This window comes from Corvus kubaryi, unplaced genomic scaffold, assembly GCF_017639235.1.
Source record: "Corvus kubaryi isolate FWS band 111438036 unplaced genomic scaffold, C.kubaryi_AGA036_p1.0 113, whole genome shotgun sequence".
Taxonomy (NCBI): Eukaryota; Metazoa; Chordata; class Aves; order Passeriformes; family Corvidae; genus Corvus; species Corvus kubaryi.
Window position 1 is genome coordinate 91,661 of NW_024580652.1, and position 17,959 is coordinate 109,619.

The 17,959-nt window shown below is 50.0% G+C and overlaps 1 protein-coding gene across 1 annotated transcript; it reads left to right on the forward strand.

Moving 5' to 3' along the window:
- The first annotated feature begins 469 nt into the window (after positions 1-469).
- Positions 470-1,568, forward strand: TMEM145 (transmembrane protein 145). Its single transcript, XM_042024782.1, has 2 exons — positions 470-675; positions 1,134-1,568. Exons 1-2 carry the CDS (start codon positions 561-563, stop codon positions 1,247-1,249), a joined length of 231 nt encoding a protein of 76 aa, XP_041880716.1. The 5' UTR covers positions 470-560; the 3' UTR covers positions 1,250-1,568.
- Positions 1,569-17,959: the final 16,391 nt, after the last annotated feature.

Consider the following 17,959-nt stretch of genomic DNA (forward strand, 5'->3'; position numbering starts at 1 on the left):
GCTGCCACGTGCTGCTCTTTGTTCCTCTTCCCCTTCCGCAGACTGAACCACCTGGTTTTGGTTCCTTCGGGGGAAATACTGAGGTGTACTGGGTTATACTCTCTTATACTGGGCTATACTGAACTAAATTGGTCTATACTGGGTTCTGCTGGGTTGTACTGAGTTATACTGGACTGTGCTGGGTGACAGTGGGCCATACTGGGCCATACTGGGCCATACTGGTCTGTATTGGGTTGTAACGGGACAGAGGCGCTGCCCCGATGAGGCGCAGGGGGCGGGGCCTGGCATGCGGGCGTGGCCTACACGGAATGTGGCCCCGCCAGGGGCGTGGTCCGTGGGGGCGGGGCCAGCGCTCAGGGTGGGCCCTATCGGGCCTGGGGGGCTGGCGGGTAGGGGTGCATCGAGACGGGGGGGCACAATTGGGTCTGGGGGGATTATGAGCAGGCTCGGGGGATTTGGGGGGGCTGCAGGGACTGTGCTATGCAGCGGCCGCCGCTTCCGCTCCGTGCACGAGTGCTGGTGGTACGTAGCCCTCAGCAAATGCGGGGGGAGTACCCCCCATGTGCCCCCGGGAAGCCTCTGCCCCCCAGGGCGATGGGCTGGAGCTGGAGTATGAGATAGTGCTGACCAACGGGGATTCTTTCCGGATGCGGCACTTCTCGGCCGAGGAGTTCAGTGTGGCCGCAGCCGGGGGGGAAAGGCAGTGGGAGGGGGGCTGCAGTGCATCGAGATCAGGGTATATTGGGGGTTATGGGGTCTCGGGGGTTTATTGGGGTCTGGGGGGTCTTCAGGGTCTGGGGGGGCTGACGGGATTAGGGTACATTGGGGTCTGGGGGTATATTGGGAGTTATGGTGGTCTGGGGGGCTGCAGGGATTGGGGTGCATTGAGATAGGACATATATGAGGGTCTGGAGGGCTTTATTGGGTTGGGGGGGCTGGAAGGATTGGGATGCATCAGTATTGGGGGATATATTGGAGGTTATTGAGGTCTGGGGAACCTGAGGGGTTTGGGGTACCTTGGGATTGATGGTGGGGCTGCAATGCAGGGGGGCGTCTGTGGTGGGCAGACCCTGGTGGGTATTGGGGGCCTCATGGGGTGAACCCCTTCTCACCCCACCCCCCACCTTCCCCAGGCATCCTGGAGACAGACATCACCTTCATCTTCATTGTCATCCTCACCTTATTCATCAGTGAGGGACTGGGGGGAACTCTGAGCTTCGAGGGGGGCTGGGGGGAGCCCGTGCTTTGAGAGATTCTGTGCTGACCCCTACAACCCCCCAAGACCTATTCTAGGGATGGCAGCTACTCCACACCACTTACAAGATGCTCAAGGTGGCTGCCAGCATGGAGCATGAAGGGGGAGCTTGGGGGGCTATGGGCAGGCTTGTGTATTGGGTTGAACCTGAGTTGATGGACAGTCTTTTAGACCAATGACGCTTCTCACAATTTACATATTTAAACCGCACGGAAAGGCGGGATTTCCCTTTTGTCCGAGCTCGCCTGCTGGAAGGTGGGGGGGCTCCGAGCCTCCAGGCCCCACCGGGCCGGGCCGGGGCCACTGCCCCTTTCCCCCTTTCCCAACACTGCGGCACGGACCCTGGATCACTGTGGGGGGACTGTCCCAGAGCCGCAGGCAGCTAAAACCAGCCATGGACTGCTCACAGCTAAACCCATCCAGCGCGGCTTCTGGGGACAGGCGGGTCCCTCTCCTCTCCATGCGGAGCCGGCGGAGCCTCCTGTCTGCAGCCAGCACACTCCGTGCTGAACTGAAGAGGACACTACACAGCCAGCAGCACAGAGGGAGCGAGGCTTTTCCCCACCATAAAGCCTGAACAAGAACACTCTTCAACATGGCGGCTGCAGAGTCAGAGAGAAAGAGAAGTGAGTCCTGTGGGACGGAGCTGAGCATGGCGACGGGAGAAAAGAGGGCGGTGCCGCGATTCTGGCGCGCAGCTTAAAACCCTTCTTGCATGCCGTGGTAAGAAACTGTAATACCACAAACTGTTTGTCTCTTTAATCCATTTGAAGAACATGGGGGGATGGAGTATCTTCGTGTGCCTGTGAAGATTGTGAAGAGTGCCTATGCCAGGCTATATAGAAGTAGTGAGAGGCTGTTAGAGACTTGTGGCGAAGAAAAGCCTTTGTGTGCAGGCCAAAATAACTTATCCTTAAAAAGATTAATAACCCCATGTGATGGCCCATGTTTTGCAGTGTGAAGGAACTGTGAGATTTTTTCATGGAAGAGATGCTTAATACTGCAGCAGATTTGATTGTTTCCGGGCGGGTCTGCTGTTAGTAGCAGTTTGGGAGCCACGTGCAACTGAAGAAACCCCTTTTTTCCTGAAGCATAAGAGAGAGACTTTTCAAGAACTGGAACACTGACTAACATCCCATGTTCTGTTATCCTTTGTGCGAGCTGGGTAAAAGGAGAGAAGTGCTGGAAAAGGGGGGGGGGCGGGGGGGGGAGGGGTGGCTTTAATTTCTTGTTATTTTCTCTTTACTTTTAATTCTCTTAGTACTAAAACTCTTTCATTGTACTGCAATTGTTTAAGGTTTGTGCCTGCTTTGCTTTCTCCTAATTCTTATCTCACAGAAGGAAAATAAGTAAGTAATGAATATTTTGAACCAAAACCACTACACTTAATTGGTGTTTCTGCCCGGTTTCGAACTCAACCTGCTACAGCTTGCTGGGGCCAGGGGCAGCTGCGGGGACTGGGGAGCATCGGGGTCTGTTACCGCTGGCCTGGGCCCTAGGGTATATCACCGTGTCCCGCAGCCATAGGGAGGAGGAGGAGAGAAGATCCAGCAGGTAGGAATTGTGCAGCAAGATTTATTCATTTAATTATTTTACAAACTCTTTTATAGACCTTTTTCTTCATAGTCTAATTGGACAAAGGACCAGCCACCCCTTGGGGTGATTGGCTAAAATCCTAAAACATTCATTGTCAAAATATTTTCCTACTATACCATAAACAAGACTTTTCAAGGTTGCAGGTGGCTTGGTTGTTTACATAACTCTGCTACCTCTTCTGTGAGAGAGAAAAGTCTCTCACAGGCTTAGAAAATAGCAAGAAAATCCTTGCTAGCAGCATTTTTGTATCTACAGGGGTCTGGGGAAGTTATATTGGGATTTGGGGGGTTTTCAGGGATTGGGAAGTGTCGAGGTCCAAGGAGCATATTGGGATTTGGGGGGGCTGGGGGTTCTGGGTGGGCTTGGGGGAGCTTTCACAGGGAAGTATAGGGGTTATGGGGGGGCACAAGGGCACTTTGAGGTCATGGAAGGTGATGAGGGGTTTTGGGGAGTACAGGAGGTATGGGGGTGGACACAGATCCTCATGTGGGGGATGTGACACACATGGGGTGCACAGACCCTCGTGTGGGGGGTGTGATGAAGGGGGGTGCCCAGCCCTCCCCATGCCCCTCCCATCAGCTTCCTCATCTTCCTCATGCTCATCCTGCTGGGCAAGTGCTTTTCCATCACAGGTACCAAGGTGGGTATGGGTTAGGGTTAGGGTAAAGGCTGGGAGGCACAGGGGGCAGCTGTGGGTCACTGTGGGGCAGTCGGGGTCCCTATAAAGCATTTGGAGGGGTCTATGGGGTAGGTTTGGGGGTCTCTATGGGGTGCCCACAGCATTTGTGCCCTTGGGCCACATCAGACTGGGGAGCTCTGTCCAGCTCTCTGTGTACATGACCTTGTACAGCATCACCCACATCACCCTGCTCACCTACATGGCCCAGGTGAGACCCTCCATGCCCACCTGTATTTCTGCAGTTTGGGGAGGATATGTGGGTATTTGGGGGGTATTTTGGGATGCAGGGGCAGTTCTTTGACCACAAGGAAGTAATTTTTTTTTTTGGGGGGGGGGGGAGGGGGGCAGTTCTTTGACCCCACATCAGGTGCTTTATAATTGTGAGGTTCAGATGAGACCCCCATGCCCACCTGTATTTGGGGAATATGGGGGGCATTTGCAGGGGTATGGGGTATTTGGATGGTGTTTGGGTTTGTGGGGTTTATTTCTGGGGGAGGAGAGGCAGTTTTTGACCCTGGTCAGGTGGTGTACACTTACAAGTCACCTGCTGGGTATGGGCTCATTGTGCTGCAGTTCAGGGTCTTCGGCTGGTTCGGTGATGCCATCGCCATCACTGTCACCATTGTCCCTGAGTACCACTGCTTCTACCTCCCCTTCCTTGGGGCTTATGCCCTCTGGTGAGTGCTGAGGGTAGCTGGAGGGCACCTGAGGTGTCTCACACAGGGGTCTCTCTCACACAGAAGTCTCAGGAGTGTCTCACAGGGGTCTCACAAGGGCCTTCCAAGCAGAAAACTCCTCAAGGAAAAATGGCACTCCAGTTTCCAGTGGGCAAGTCCTCAGCAATTTAAAGAAGTGCCCCATGCCCCACCAGTACAGACCAGAGTCTATGGGGAACAAGTGCCTCCTGCCCAAGAGAGAGGAGGCACACCACGAGGTTACCTGTGGTTTTACCTGCCTGACCATGGTGAAGACATGAAGAGGCGGGATAGAAAACCCACCTCTGCCTTGGCAGCACGGGTATGTGAATTGACAGGAAAAATTAACCACCACAGAAAATTCCTCAAGGAAAAATGGCACTCCAGTTTCCAGTGGGCAAGTCCTCAGGCAGAATTGAAGGGCTGATGTTACTTCTGATCCTCCTGAAGGGACCTCCAGGTCATGTTTACAAGCACTGACCAATGAGTACTGTGACCAGAACTAGAGGGGTCCTGACTCCAGCCAGGTGCGGAAAAAGGACAGCGGGATCTCTTGGACTGTGTGGATCCATGGCCTGGCACAGCAGGGCCCCAGGAGCACAAGGCTTTACTTGACACTGGTGCCGTCAAGATATGTAGGGGCAGAATCCATCTCTGTTTCTGGGATGACGGGGGATCCCAACAGGGACTGTACTGGAAGCTGAAGTGCTCCTGACTGGCAATGAAGGGCAAAAACACTCCACTGTGATTGGCCTAGACGCTCCGTGTATCCTTGGCATAGATCACCTCATAGAGGTATTTCAAGGACCCAAAAGGACATCACTGGGCTTTGGGAGAGCTGCTGTGGAATTAGACAGAAGAAATTAAGACAGCTGAATCCCTTGCTTGGTCTTTCAGAGGACCCTTCTGCTGTGGGACTTCTGAGGGTTGAAGAACAGCAGGTACCAATTGCCAGCACAAGTGTCCCATTGGCAACATGGCACCGACTGGGACTTCAGGACCCCATCCATGAGATGATCGATGAACTGGAGGGCTGGGCGTGCTCAGCAGGACTCGCTCGCCCATGCCTGAGTCCAGCGGAGGGTGGGCACTGACAGTGGACTGTCATGGCCTAAACAATGGACTGTCACGGCCTGAACAAAGTCACACCGTCACGGAGTGCTGCCATGCTGGAACTTCAGTATGAGCTGGAGTCCAAGGGAGCAAAGTGGTGCCACAGCAGAGGAAGCGAGGAGTTAATAGCCACTGGGAGCTGGCAGAGGGGGGTTTTACCCTTCGCATGCTGACACAAAGAAGCCCAGGTCAATGCTGAAACCCCTCTGGAAGGCGGCACTCAGTGCCCATCACACAATGAAAAAGGGGTAGAGCTCCTCACCCAAAAGGGGCTGTATCCTTCTGTTGCTGTTTAGCAGGCATGCAGGCGAAGGCAAAGAAGAAAGAAAGGGGGCTCTCCGTATGTATTCCATGCAGGTTTATTCCCATGAAAACACAGGGATGAAGAGACAAATTGGTGGGAGGGTCCAGGGATCTTATACTGGGTACAGAATAGGTGGGGAAAGGGATCTCAGCCAATGGGATCCCACAAGCAGGCGGGATTGACAGGAAGGGAACCAATGGGAACAACACATAGGAGGGACTCAGGGAAGGATCCAATGGGGCGTCGAGGAACAAAGAACTTTCTAGAACTAATACATATTAAAGAAGGGAAATGAATATACATAACTTCATACATGAAACAGGGAGGAGAAAATATTAACCAATCAGGGGAAAACATGCAAAAGGCAGAACAAGGGAATCATGGGTTCTCACCATGACTGAAAGTTACATGCTAAACTTGGGTTGCTGACCACCACAGCTGGTTGTCTGAGTTTTCCTCCGGAGACAGAGTGGCTGGAGCCAACTGCACTGCCACAAGGAAGCTTTTGAGAAAGGGGAGAAGATAATCCAGATCCTCCTGAAGGCTGGTTTTGCCGTAAAACAAAGTAAGGGCAAGGGACCTGCCCAGGAAATTCAGTTTTTAGAAGTAAAATAGCAAGATGAACATTGTCAGATTCCAGTGGATGTGCTCAACAAAATAGCAGCCATGTGCCTGCTGACCAGCAGGAATGAAACACAGGCTTTCCTGGCACTGTGGTATTTTGGAGGATGCATACTCCAGGTTACAGTCAGATTGTAAACCCTCTCTATCATGTGACATGAAGATTGATTTCAAGTGGAGTCCTTAACAGCAACAAGCTTTTGAACAAATTTAACAGAAGATTGTTCCTCCAGTAGCCCTTGGACCAGCCAGGACGGGACAAGATGTGGAAAATGTGCTCCACACCGCAGCCAGGGAGAATGGTCCATCCTGGAGTCTCTGGCAGAAGGGATCTGGGGAAGTTCGAGGACAACTCTATAGTTCTTGAATCTGGGATACAAAGGATCTGAGGCCAGCTATGCCCCTACACCACATTGCAGATACTGGCAGCTTATGAGGAGGTTCCATCTGTTTCAGAAGTGATTGGCAACAAAGCACAGCTTCCGCTGGAACCTGACTGCCAGTGCTGGGCTGGATGTTCAAAGGGAAAGTCCAGGGATCTTGGAAGTCATTGCCCAGAGGCAAAAATTGTGGACTATCATCAGAAGAGGAGGAGGTGAAGGTGACACATGCTGAGGAGGCCCCAGCTACCAGAAAATGAAAAGTGACGCTCTCTCTTTACTGATGGTTCCTGACATACTGTAGGGATGCATCAAAAATGAAAAGCTGCTGTATGGAGTCTTACATGACAAGTTGTGGAAGCTACTGAAGGACAAGGTGGATCCAGTCAGGTTGCAGAGCTTAAAGCTTAAAGTCATCTAGCTGGCTTTGGATATGGCTGAATGAGAGTAGTGGCCAACACTCTACCTCTGCTCTGACTTGGGGATGGTGGGAAATGCTCTGTGGGGTGGCTGGAATGATGGAAAAAGGACAATTGGCAGTGCAGAGGGAAACCCACCTGGGCTGCTGGACTGGGGCAAGACATTGCTGCCCGGGCAGAGAAGTTGGCTGTGAAAGTCCCTCCTGTGGATGCTCACGTACCCAAGGGTCAGGCACTGAAGAGCAGCGCAACAACGGACAGGGGGATGGGGCTGCCAGGGTTAAAGTGTCTCAGGTGGGTCTGGGCTGGCCACACAAGGGTGTTATTTCTGGCTCAGTGGGCCCATGGTGCCTCAGGTAACCAGTGTTTCAGGGGCAGATGGGAGGCTGCCCAGGGGAGATAAAGACTTTTCTGTCCTGGAACATTTTGTGTGGGAGCAATCCTTGGATGGATCCAAATTTTGAGCTTGGCACCAAATTTAGGAGGTTGGGCTCAGAAAATGAATGAAAGCACATTTTCGTGGGAGGAGAAACACCTAGTCCTGCTGTTGGTGCTGCAGATGATCGTCGTGCCAGGTAGAGGTGAAGGCCAGCAAAACATTTTTGTCCTGAAACACTGTGACTAGGTAATTTATTTTCCAAGGAAAAGCAGTGTCATTCCCTTTCAGGAGCACATATGAGAAATTTGGAAACCACCTCTACTAATGAATATATCCAAGAATTGCTCCAACAGAATAGGTGCCTGGAGAGATAGGCCTTGCTTGCCTTTTCCTTTCCTGGGCAGATGATCATCTGCAGCACCATCAGTCTGACTAGGTGTTTCCCTTCACAAGAGTAGGTACTGTCGTTCACACTGAAGAACCTAGTTCTGGCATGTCATAGGTTAGCAAGCATAGTCCCGGAAGGGATGTCCTTGCTAAGGGGTGCTTACAGCTTCCTCTGGGACCTGATAGAACCTATCAGCTGGCCAGTTTGAATATGGACAATCCTCTAAGCCACCTAAAATTGTGACCGCCTCTGTGATCCACATTTAAGAATAGACAAACCCCCCCCAAGCTCTCTCTCTCGTTTCCGGCGCTGGGACAGGTGGCTGCGGGCCCCATGCGGGGTCCCGTGGGCCCGGCCAGGCCCTGCTCGGGCCAGGCTGGGCTACGGCCATCCTGGAGCCGACGGGCCTGTTCCACCCGTGGAACCCCCCCCACTGCCTCGCTGTGGGCAGCCGGAGTGGCTCGGCTCTCCCCCCTCTCCACTTCGATAAGCCACATTCCAGCTGCAAGGCTGAGATGAGATTAACCCTTTTATTGCTGTGAAGAGCTGAAAACCTGAGGGAAGAGAAAGAGTCGAGATGCTTAAAGCTGAAATTCTGTTGTGAAGCTATGATATATCAGAGTATCCCGTTGTAATTTCATGAAGATCTGGGGGGTGGAGTGTTCAACTCGTAAGCAAAAGCACCTGCGCTGAGATAGGCAGATGCTGACACAGCTGTAATTTCATGAGAAGTTTGGACAGGGAGAGATGGACCAGATGAGGACTTTTGCTCCAAACGGGAAAGGAGAAAACCTCAGTCCCTAGAGATGCTCCCAGAGACAGTCCTAACGATGAAGATGAGGAAGACCCTTTGCTCCCAGGGAAGGAGAAGGGCCTCTGGTTTTGTTTCTGAACGGCTCAACCTTAAAATTGTACCCCAAAAAAACTTCAAGAGTGGACCCTTGAAAGCAGTTGTGGGAAAAGCTCCAAGTCGGGGGAAGGGACTCACATGCGAGCAGAGAGACTCCTCTTCCTAAATGGACTGAACAATATTTGGAAGTGGGCGGCTGTCTCGTTGTGATAATGTTTTCATAGCACGAGCAAGAAGAGACTTCTCTTTCTAAATGGACTGAACAAGGTTATTGTGGAAGTGGCAAACAGACTGAACATCTTAAGGGTTGTCTTTTTCCATTGTCAGTGGGAGAAGGGAGGAAGGTGGGGGGGGAGGAGGGGATTTCTGAAGGTGGTATAATTTTTTTTCCCTCTTTTAGGTCTGTTAATAAACTTCTTTATATTCTTTCAAGTTTGGTGCCTGCTTTGCGTTTCTCCTAATTCTTATCTCACAGAAGATAAACAGTGATGAGTATTTTGGACCAAACCACTACACGGCATTTGGAGCCGAGCTCCAGTATTGAATACGTCCAGGGATTGCTCTCACACTGAACAGACTAGGGCAGAAAAGTCTTGCTGGCATTTTCCTCCCCTCTCCACTTTATAATCTGTGGCTAGCTGCCTTCCTTCCCTTGTAAAAGCACTGTCATTCCATTTCAGGAATCAAACACATAGTTTTGTTTACAACCTCCAATACTGAGTATGTCCAAGGATTGCTCCCATACAAAGGCTCCAGGACAGAAAGGTCTTGCTGGCATGTCTCTCTACTGGGCAGATGATCATCTGTAGCACCAACATTAAGACTAGGAGTTTCACTTTTCTAGGAAAGGTACTGTCATTCACATTCAGGGGCCAAGTTCTGACATTTGGATTCAAGCTCCAATACTGAATGTCTTAAGGATTTCTCCCACACAAAAAATGTGAGAACAGAAAGCTGTTGCTGTCTTCTATGATCACTTTGCAGTCATCTGAATACCACCAGCAGGATTATGTGTGTGCCTTCCCAAGGAAAGGTACTGTCATTCATGTTCAGGAGCACAGTTGCATCACTGGAGCCACTCTCCAAGATGGAATACTTCCAATGATTATCTAACACAAAATGATCCAGGGCAGAAATGCCTTTGTGGCCTTGAATTCCCCTGGGAAGCATATCTGCACAAGAAACAGTGGGTTATGTTCTTTCCTTCCCATGAAAAAGCACTTTAATCCTCTTCAGGAGTCTACCACCTTACTTTGCATACAACATTCCAATATTAAATATATCCAAGGATTGCTCCCGCACAATATGTGTCAGGTCAGAAAACTGCTGCTGGATTTTACCTCTGTGGGGCAGCATGTAATCTGCACTTCGAACTCTGGGTCTAGGTTTTTTTTCCTTCCCCTATGTACTAGTTTGAAAACAAACCAGTGGGAGGCACCAAGTCAGAATAACAATTTAATAGGGAAATTAAGAAAAAAAGAAGAAAAAGGCAGAAAGCACTTTTTTAAACTGACAGAGTCAGGATACAACCTGACACCCTGATAGTCAGGGTGGCGGTAGCAGTCCGATAAGATGGTGGCTGCCGTCCTCCTGAAGTGGTGGATGTGGTTCTGTTGAAGCAGTGATCCTGTAGAAAGGGGCTGCTCTTCCTCGAAGGTCCAGTGGTGCTTATGTAGCTCCTGTCCTCTGGGAATCCAGTAGAAAGGGTGTCTGTGGTGTTTGGAATCTCAGATTATATCCAGGATGGAATGCTTCCTTCTTCTGGGTGGAGCATCTCACAATGGGATGATGAGTCATGAGGCCAGGCATTGATGGGCTCATTAACAGAAGATAGTCCGGAGGGAGGAAAGGAAACCCTGCCCCACCTGGTTTCAACAGCTCATGAGGACAGTAATAGAACACACTGCAACCCAGGACACCCTATAAAATTACTTCAATCATCTTTAAGGAGCTCACCACTGAAATTTGGATACCACCTCCAATATTGAATACATCCAAGGATCACTCCCACACAAAATGTGGGCAGACGGGTCTTGCTGGCCTTTACCTCCAATGAACAGAGCTCCCAAAAGAAAATGAGAGTGCTTTACCATAGGAAGGAAAGCATGTAGCCCCAGTGGTTTAGGTGCAGATTACAGGCTGCCCTACCGGGGTAAAATCAGCAAAAGCTTTCTGACCTGGCAGCTTTTGTATGACAGTAATCCTTGGGCATATATAATATCAAAGGTGGTACTCACATTTGAATGATGGGCTCCTGGATGAGAATGACAGTTCTTTTCCATAGGAAGGAAAGCATGTAGCCCCAGTGTTTCAGGTGCTGATGAGAGGCTGCCCAGGGGAGGTAAAGGCCAGCAAAGACCTCTCTGTCATGGCACCTTTTGTGTGGGAGGAATCCTTGGACATAATATTGGAAGTGTTATCTACATTTGGGTAATGGGTAAAATCCCTGGACCTATTCAATTAATTGCACTCACAACTGAAAAGCGTGTGTGATGTAGAATGCATATACTGTTACCATACTTAATAGCTTGAATAAAAGGAGTGACTCCACCCTGTGGGTTGAACTTGTTTATGTGTGAACCAAATTTGGTTCCTGCTGGCAATGATTAATCCTGCAAGAAGGATTGTAGAGGGATTCCTTGTGGAACAGGGGCATATGATACCCCAGGAAAGATTGGACAACCCAGGGTTGCTGAGGAAAAGCCCCTGAACTGGCCCCTGGCTGCAGGCAGCCCTGAGAGTCCTTCCAAGTTATGCACTGGTCGTCTCCCCCGCTGATTAGAGGCTGTCTAGAGGGACTGGGCGTGAATCTTTGCAAAAGTAGATACAAGCTTGCATAGTTGTACTGATGCCATGAAGATTTTTGCGTTTTCTTTTATACCTCTGTTATACCTTTTTACAGCTTCTGTATTCCTAGTGCTTTTTGCCTACATTCTTGGACTTGTTTGTCAAGCTAAGAGACTAAACATTTTAGAAGCTTCGTAGCTAGGGATCAGTGTGCCCCAGACCCCAAGGTCCTCTCCAGAACACATTCTGTAAACCAAGATAGAACCATCCAGGGGAAGGTTCCTTGGGGAGGGGGGGCTCACTTGAGCCTCTCATTGGGGAATCTTTGATAGATATGCTAATTAGTAAAAACTATAATGTTATACCCGATGTTGGGGACACACACACACTGGGCGGGGTGCATCTCGATGCATATGACCTGGACGTGTACACCTAAGGATCCTTAAAATAAATACCAAAGTAAAATCCCTTTTCCCCTTCTAACCGTGTATGCCTCTTGATTTTAAGACCAGGAAAAGGCATCAGTACAATAAAGGGAGAACGATGCTTAATCGTATCGGTGTACGCATTGTTTATCCAGCCAGCTCTCCAGACTCGGTCCCTAACGCCTGGTGCCCAATGTGAGGCATAGAGATCTCGATCTTTTACAGTCTCGCCTCTCTTAGAGAGGATACTGGCTAGGAGACGAGTTGCAGCCTCATACTCCATAGCTGTCTTACCTGCAGGGGCCCGCTCAGCCGCGCGAGCTCCGGTCTCCAGCTCCACTCAGCTTTTTGACGGGACACTCCTGCTCCAGCTCTCCAGGCTCCTCACCGTCCATGCCATGATTCGGAGTCTTGCTGCGTTTAGGCAAACCGCATTTAAGCGAAACAAGCCGTGTTTAGGCAAACCGCATTTAAGCAAAGCAAACCGCATTTAAGCAAGTAAGATCACTCGACTCCCTGCTCGGGCGCCAGGCGTTAGGGACCGAGTCCGGAGAGCTGGCTGGATAAACGACACGTACACCGATACGATTAAGCATCGTTCTCCCTTTATTGTACAACTATGCAAGCTTGTATCTACTTTTGCAAAGATTCACGCCCAGTCCCTCTAGACAGCCTCTAATCAGCGGGGGAGACGACCAGTGCATAACTTGGAAGGACTCTCAGGGCTGCCTGCAGCCAGGGGCCAGTTCAGGGGCTTTTCCTCAGCAACCCTGGGTTGTCCAATCTTTCCTGGAGTATCATATGCCCCTGTTCCATAAGGAATCCCTCTACAAAGGATAAGCTGTCCTTTGATGGTTAACTTGATCTTCAGTGGAGGTGTGCTGGTATCATTACTGATATAATTCCTGGAATGAAAAAACAATACAAATCTCGGCAGCATTAGCCTGGACAGATTACCCCTTAGTGGCTCAAGTTGTTTAATCGTTCAGACTAATGACAAAAGTCCTTTATCCCACACAGAATCTCTCGGTTCCATCTCTTTAAATGCAGTTGAGTTGAATAGTGAATATTTCTTTGGTCTTTCATGATGTTAGGCCTTGACATTCCTCAAGAGGAGTCTCAACTTCTAGTTCATGAAGTGCTTGCCCACTGCTGTTGCTGCTTCCTCCCATTTTCAGGGGTGTCTCCTGCAATTTGAGTTGTCCTCCATGGGTAGGGTGCTCTCCTAATTTGAGTTATCAGTTCCGCAAAGTTTAGCACAGCAGTGATTGTAGGTGTGGAATTGGCATTCAACTGTCTGTAATAAACTGTAAGCCACAACTGTCTGTTCAGCTCTTTCATGAGCCAGATCCTGAGATTGGTCTAAGCATGGTGCTAATAACACCACAGTTTTGGGTTCAATCTCTGTATTGCCAATTCACTTAAGAGCTGGACTTGATGATCCTTGTGGGTCCCTTTCAACTCAGAATATTCTGTGATCTGTGACATAATGGCAATGCCAACAGCAAACGTTGCCTAACACTGGCAACCTCTATGAGACTGGAATGTGTTAAAATGATCACTGGCCACTATCCCAGACAGGAGAAATAGGAGTGTGACTGAGTGATAGTACCTTTTTTCCTCTAAATCTGTCACCACCCCATCAATGCTCAAGCACATGGGTGCTTGTATTGTGGCTGTTAGGTTTGCAGTATTGGGTACCTCAACTGGTAATGGGGCCAAATCGGCCAGAACTTAAGAAATTCCACTTCTCCCTGCAGCAAAAATCCAGCACTGGAATACACTAGCAGTCCTTGGATCAGGGAGTGCAGGTGCCATGTGAGTGAGCGCAGTCTCTGGACTCCTTTTAGGGTTCAGGTTAATGTTCAGACATCAACACTGACACACTACCGTCAGGCAGACAACAGATTTGTTCGTTCAGAACATCAAAACCCCAAATATTTTCATTGTGATGTTTGATTGCAAAGCAAGTAGCCAATATCCACTTCTCATCCAGGAGCCATAAATTACTTTAGCAGCTTGGCAGATAACATTTGCTCCGTTTACTTCAGTGATTTTAACTCTTGGCATCTGAGTCATACACCCAGCTTCTTGGCATCCTGCTTTGTTAGTACTGAGTGTTGTGCTCCTGTATCTATTAGAAATGTAATTAATTGTTGACAAGAACCAACTGGAATCTGGATGTATGGGTCATTAGTATGTATGTATTGATAGGGTTCCACTTGTTGGATTTCAGTCTCACTTGGCCTGTGCCTGGAATGCTTTTGCAAATCAGCCACCTGAATGGACTCTGTACAACACAGGGTGAATTGGTAGCTTACTTAAGCATCACCTCTGCCTTTTCATCTTTTCTCCTTTTATTCCTGTAACTGTTTCTGCAACTGTTCAATTCTCAATAACAGAGAATTCAGCTGCTTTCTTCCTATTCCCTCTCTCAGATCTTTTCTCTCTTCTATAGTTTTCCCTATTCAAATTCTCGAATAATTGTCTTTCCTTACAGTTTGCTGAAGCAAGTAGGGTCCTAAGATGATCTTTCTCAGTCACAAGTTTATCAGCTTGGATTCTGAGTTTTTCTCCTGTCTCCATCTCAGAAGCAAGTAATGACTTTGATACCTCTTTTTCTGCATCAGTCTTATTTTTGGTGAGCCTCCTTAAATGTTTGCAGCCGCCAACCCCCAGCTCACTTACTGAGGATGGCGAAAGTTGTTTCTAAGACTCCAATTAACAATGGGGCCATAGTAATGATAGGTCGGTCTCTCAGGATCTCCAGCTCCCACATCAACATCTTTATCCTGCCTGTGAAAAGGGAGTGCAACTTTCCTTTTCCCCAGGCACTGTACTACATTCTCCAGAACAGCACTGGATAATTTATCACTTTCTGAGAAATTCCTTTCTGCAAGCCTTTTGCTCACAACCGCACTCCATCAGACACTGGGACCTTGCTGCTCCCTTTTGGGCAGTCCACTTCCTTGCTGCGATTCCAATCTCCTGATTGTTGTTCTGTTTACTAGTCGTTCAGTGAAACCCATCCTTCTGCCATAGCTAATTAGCCCCTAAGATCTCTCTCCCCACATTAAGGGTCTTTTCCCTTGCCTTCCTCTCTGCGGGGTTAATACTTGCCTCAAGCAATCCTGTAATTCTGCCACAGTGTTTTATCACATCCAGCAAACCTCTAACTATGGGAGCCACATACTTGGATAACCAGTGACGTAGGTGAGGTCTGTCCTGGAACATCTGTCATTCATCAGTTGCTTTCTGTTGCATCAGTTGCATCATGCTACTTTCTGTACACTCTCTGTCCCATGATCTATGGTCGGGTCTCAATCCTAAGCAAATCACCCCTCTCTGATAGATCCAACCTCCTACCCAACAGGCAGCACTCTGAGTTAAAGACCACAGTTTTCTCTGGTCACCCACCACTAAAAATACTTCTGGCCCCCAGAAGCCTTGGGCCTCTGCCTCTGACAAATGATTCAATCAACCCCTGCCAGAGATACTCTCTAAACATATCCAGTTTCTGATTCCCATGAAAGTCTGCTATACTTTTCCTGGAACTTTGCTGTCTTGGCTGCTGTGTACCACACTGTTTTAGTAACAGTTTGCAGACCATGACCATCATCAAAGGTTTCATCTTTAATTAGGGGTCGTAATGTGATTTCCTCATCATCAGATGTACTGCTGCTAATAGGGTTGTTAGAGTGGGCTTTAGTCAAAGCAATTTTCCATCCTGTCCACAATTTGAGTTGTTAACTTTCTTTGAAGGTTCAGTAACAAAAGTATTCCCGACCAAGCTCAGCACCAGCACATCTGGGGAAAAAAGGGCTGAGGGGACCCCAAAGCTGGGGATATCCCAAACAAGGTGTGTGTGTGTGGGGGGGGTTGGGCAGGGATTTTAGGGAGGATATTTGGGGTCCCTGAGGTTTGGGGGGCTCAGAGGGTACCCCAGGGATGGCAGGGATCACAGAATCACACAGAATCACAGAATCACCGGGTTGGAAGAGACCTTCAAGTTCACCAAGTCCAACCCATGCCCTAACACCACCTCAACTAAACCATGGCACTGAGTGCCACATCCAGTCTTTTTTTAAACACATCCAGGGATAGTGACTCCACCACCTCCCCGGGCAGAACTTTATCACTCTTTCAGTTAAAAACTTTTTCCTAATATCCAACCTATATTTCCCTTGGCGCAGCTCCAGACTGTGTCTTCTTGTGCTATCAGTTGTTGCCTGGAAAAAGAGACCAACCCCAACCTGACTACAACCACCTTTCAGGAAGCAGTAGAGAGTGATAAGGTCACCTCTGAGCCTCCTCTCCTCCAGGATAAACAACCCCAGCTCCCTCAGCCGCTCCTCACAGCACTTGTGTTCCAGACCCCTCACCAGCCTTGTTGCCCTTCTCTGGACACGCTCCAGCCCCTCAATGTCCTTCCTAAATTGGGGGCCCAGAACTGGACACACCACTGGAGGTGCGGCCTCACCAGTTCCCAGTCCAGGGGAAGAATCCCTGCCCTGGTCCTGCTGGCCACTCCATTCCTGATCCAGGCCAGGAGCCATTGGCCTTCTTGGCCACGTGGGCACACTGCTGGCTCATGTCCAGCCTGCTGTCCATCAGTGCCCCCAGGTCCCTTTCTGCCTGGCCACTGTCCAGCCACTCTGTCCCCCGCCTGTAGCGCTGCAGGGGCTGTTGTGGCCAAAGTGCAGGACCTGGCACTTGCTCTTGTTGAACCTCCCATGGTTGGATTTGGGCCCTGGATCCAGCCTGTGCAGGTCCCTGTGCAGAGCCCTCCTACCCTCCAGCAGATCCACACTGGCACCCAGCTTGGTGTCATCTGCAGATTTGCTGGTGGTGGACTCAATGCCCTCATCCAGATCATCAATGAAAATATTAAACAAAACTGGCCCAGCACAGACCCCTGAGGGACACCACTGGTGACTGGCCACCAACTGGATGCAGCACCGTTCACCAGCACTCTCTGGGCCCGGCCATCCAGACAGTTCTTAACCCAGCAAAGAGTGCTCCTGTCCAAACCATGGGCTGCAGCTTTTCCAGGAGTATGCTGTGGGAGACAGTGTCAAAGGCCTTGCTGAAGTCCAAACAGATAACGTCCACAGCCTTTCCTGCACCCACCAGGCAGGTCACCTGGTCATAGAAGGAGATCAGGTTGGTCAAACATGACCTACCCCTCCTAAACCCACGCTGGCTGGGTCTGATCCCCCGGCCATTCTGTAGGTGCTGTGTGATGGCACTCAAAATAAACTGTTCCATTACCTTGTCAGGTACCGAGGTCAGACTGACTGGCCTGTAATTCCCAGGATCTCCTTCCTACCCTTCTTGCAAATGGCTGTCACACTGGCCAGCTTCCAGTCAGCTGGAACCTCACCAGTGAGCCAGGACTGTTGGTAAACTATAGAGAGCGGCTTTGCAAGCTCATCTGCCAGCTCCCTCATCACCCTGGCATGGATCCCATGTGGTCCCATAGATTTATGAACACCCAAGTGGCTCAGCAGTTCTATGACTGCCTCCTCCTGGATAACAGGGACCGTCCTGCTCCCTGACACCATCTACCAGCCCAGGAGGACAGTTGTCCTGAGGACAAGCTGTCCTTTTGATAAAGACCGAGGCAAAGAAGGGGTTAAACACCTCTGCTTTCTCCTCATCTGTAATCACTAAATTCCCTTCTGCATCCAGTAGTGAACTGAGCTTGTTTTTACCCTTTCTTTTGCCATTAATGTATTTGTAAAATAATTTTTTATTATCCTTCAGGATGGGCAGGTTTGAGGGGATTTGGGGTTCCAGGGTAGGTTTTGTGAGTTTGTGGAGGGTTCTGAAGTTCGGGAGGGGTCTCCAAGGCATGAGGAAGTGGGGGGATTTGGGGTTCCAGGGCAGAGCTGGGGCTGGGAGGGTCCGTTCTGGGGTCCTTCCTGCACCCCTCAGGCGCAGCACCGGCCGGGCTGCAGCGCCCCCTGCCGGTGCAGCGCCCCCGCGGGCCCCGCCCCCGCTCAGCAGCGCCGCGAGCGGCAGCAGCGGGAACAGCAGCGGGAACAGCAGCGGGAACAGCAGCGGCA

Bases quoted from the DNA above. Each gene is read 5' to 3' on its own strand.
- TMEM145 (XM_042024782.1), top strand. From the start codon at position 561: ATGTGCCCCCGGGAAGCCTCTGCCCCCCAGGGCGATGGGCTGGAGCTG. The intron at 676-1,133 runs GTGTGGCCGCAG...CACCTTCCCCAG, and splicing joins CTTCTCGGCCGAGGAGTTCA to GCATCCTGGAGACAGACATC.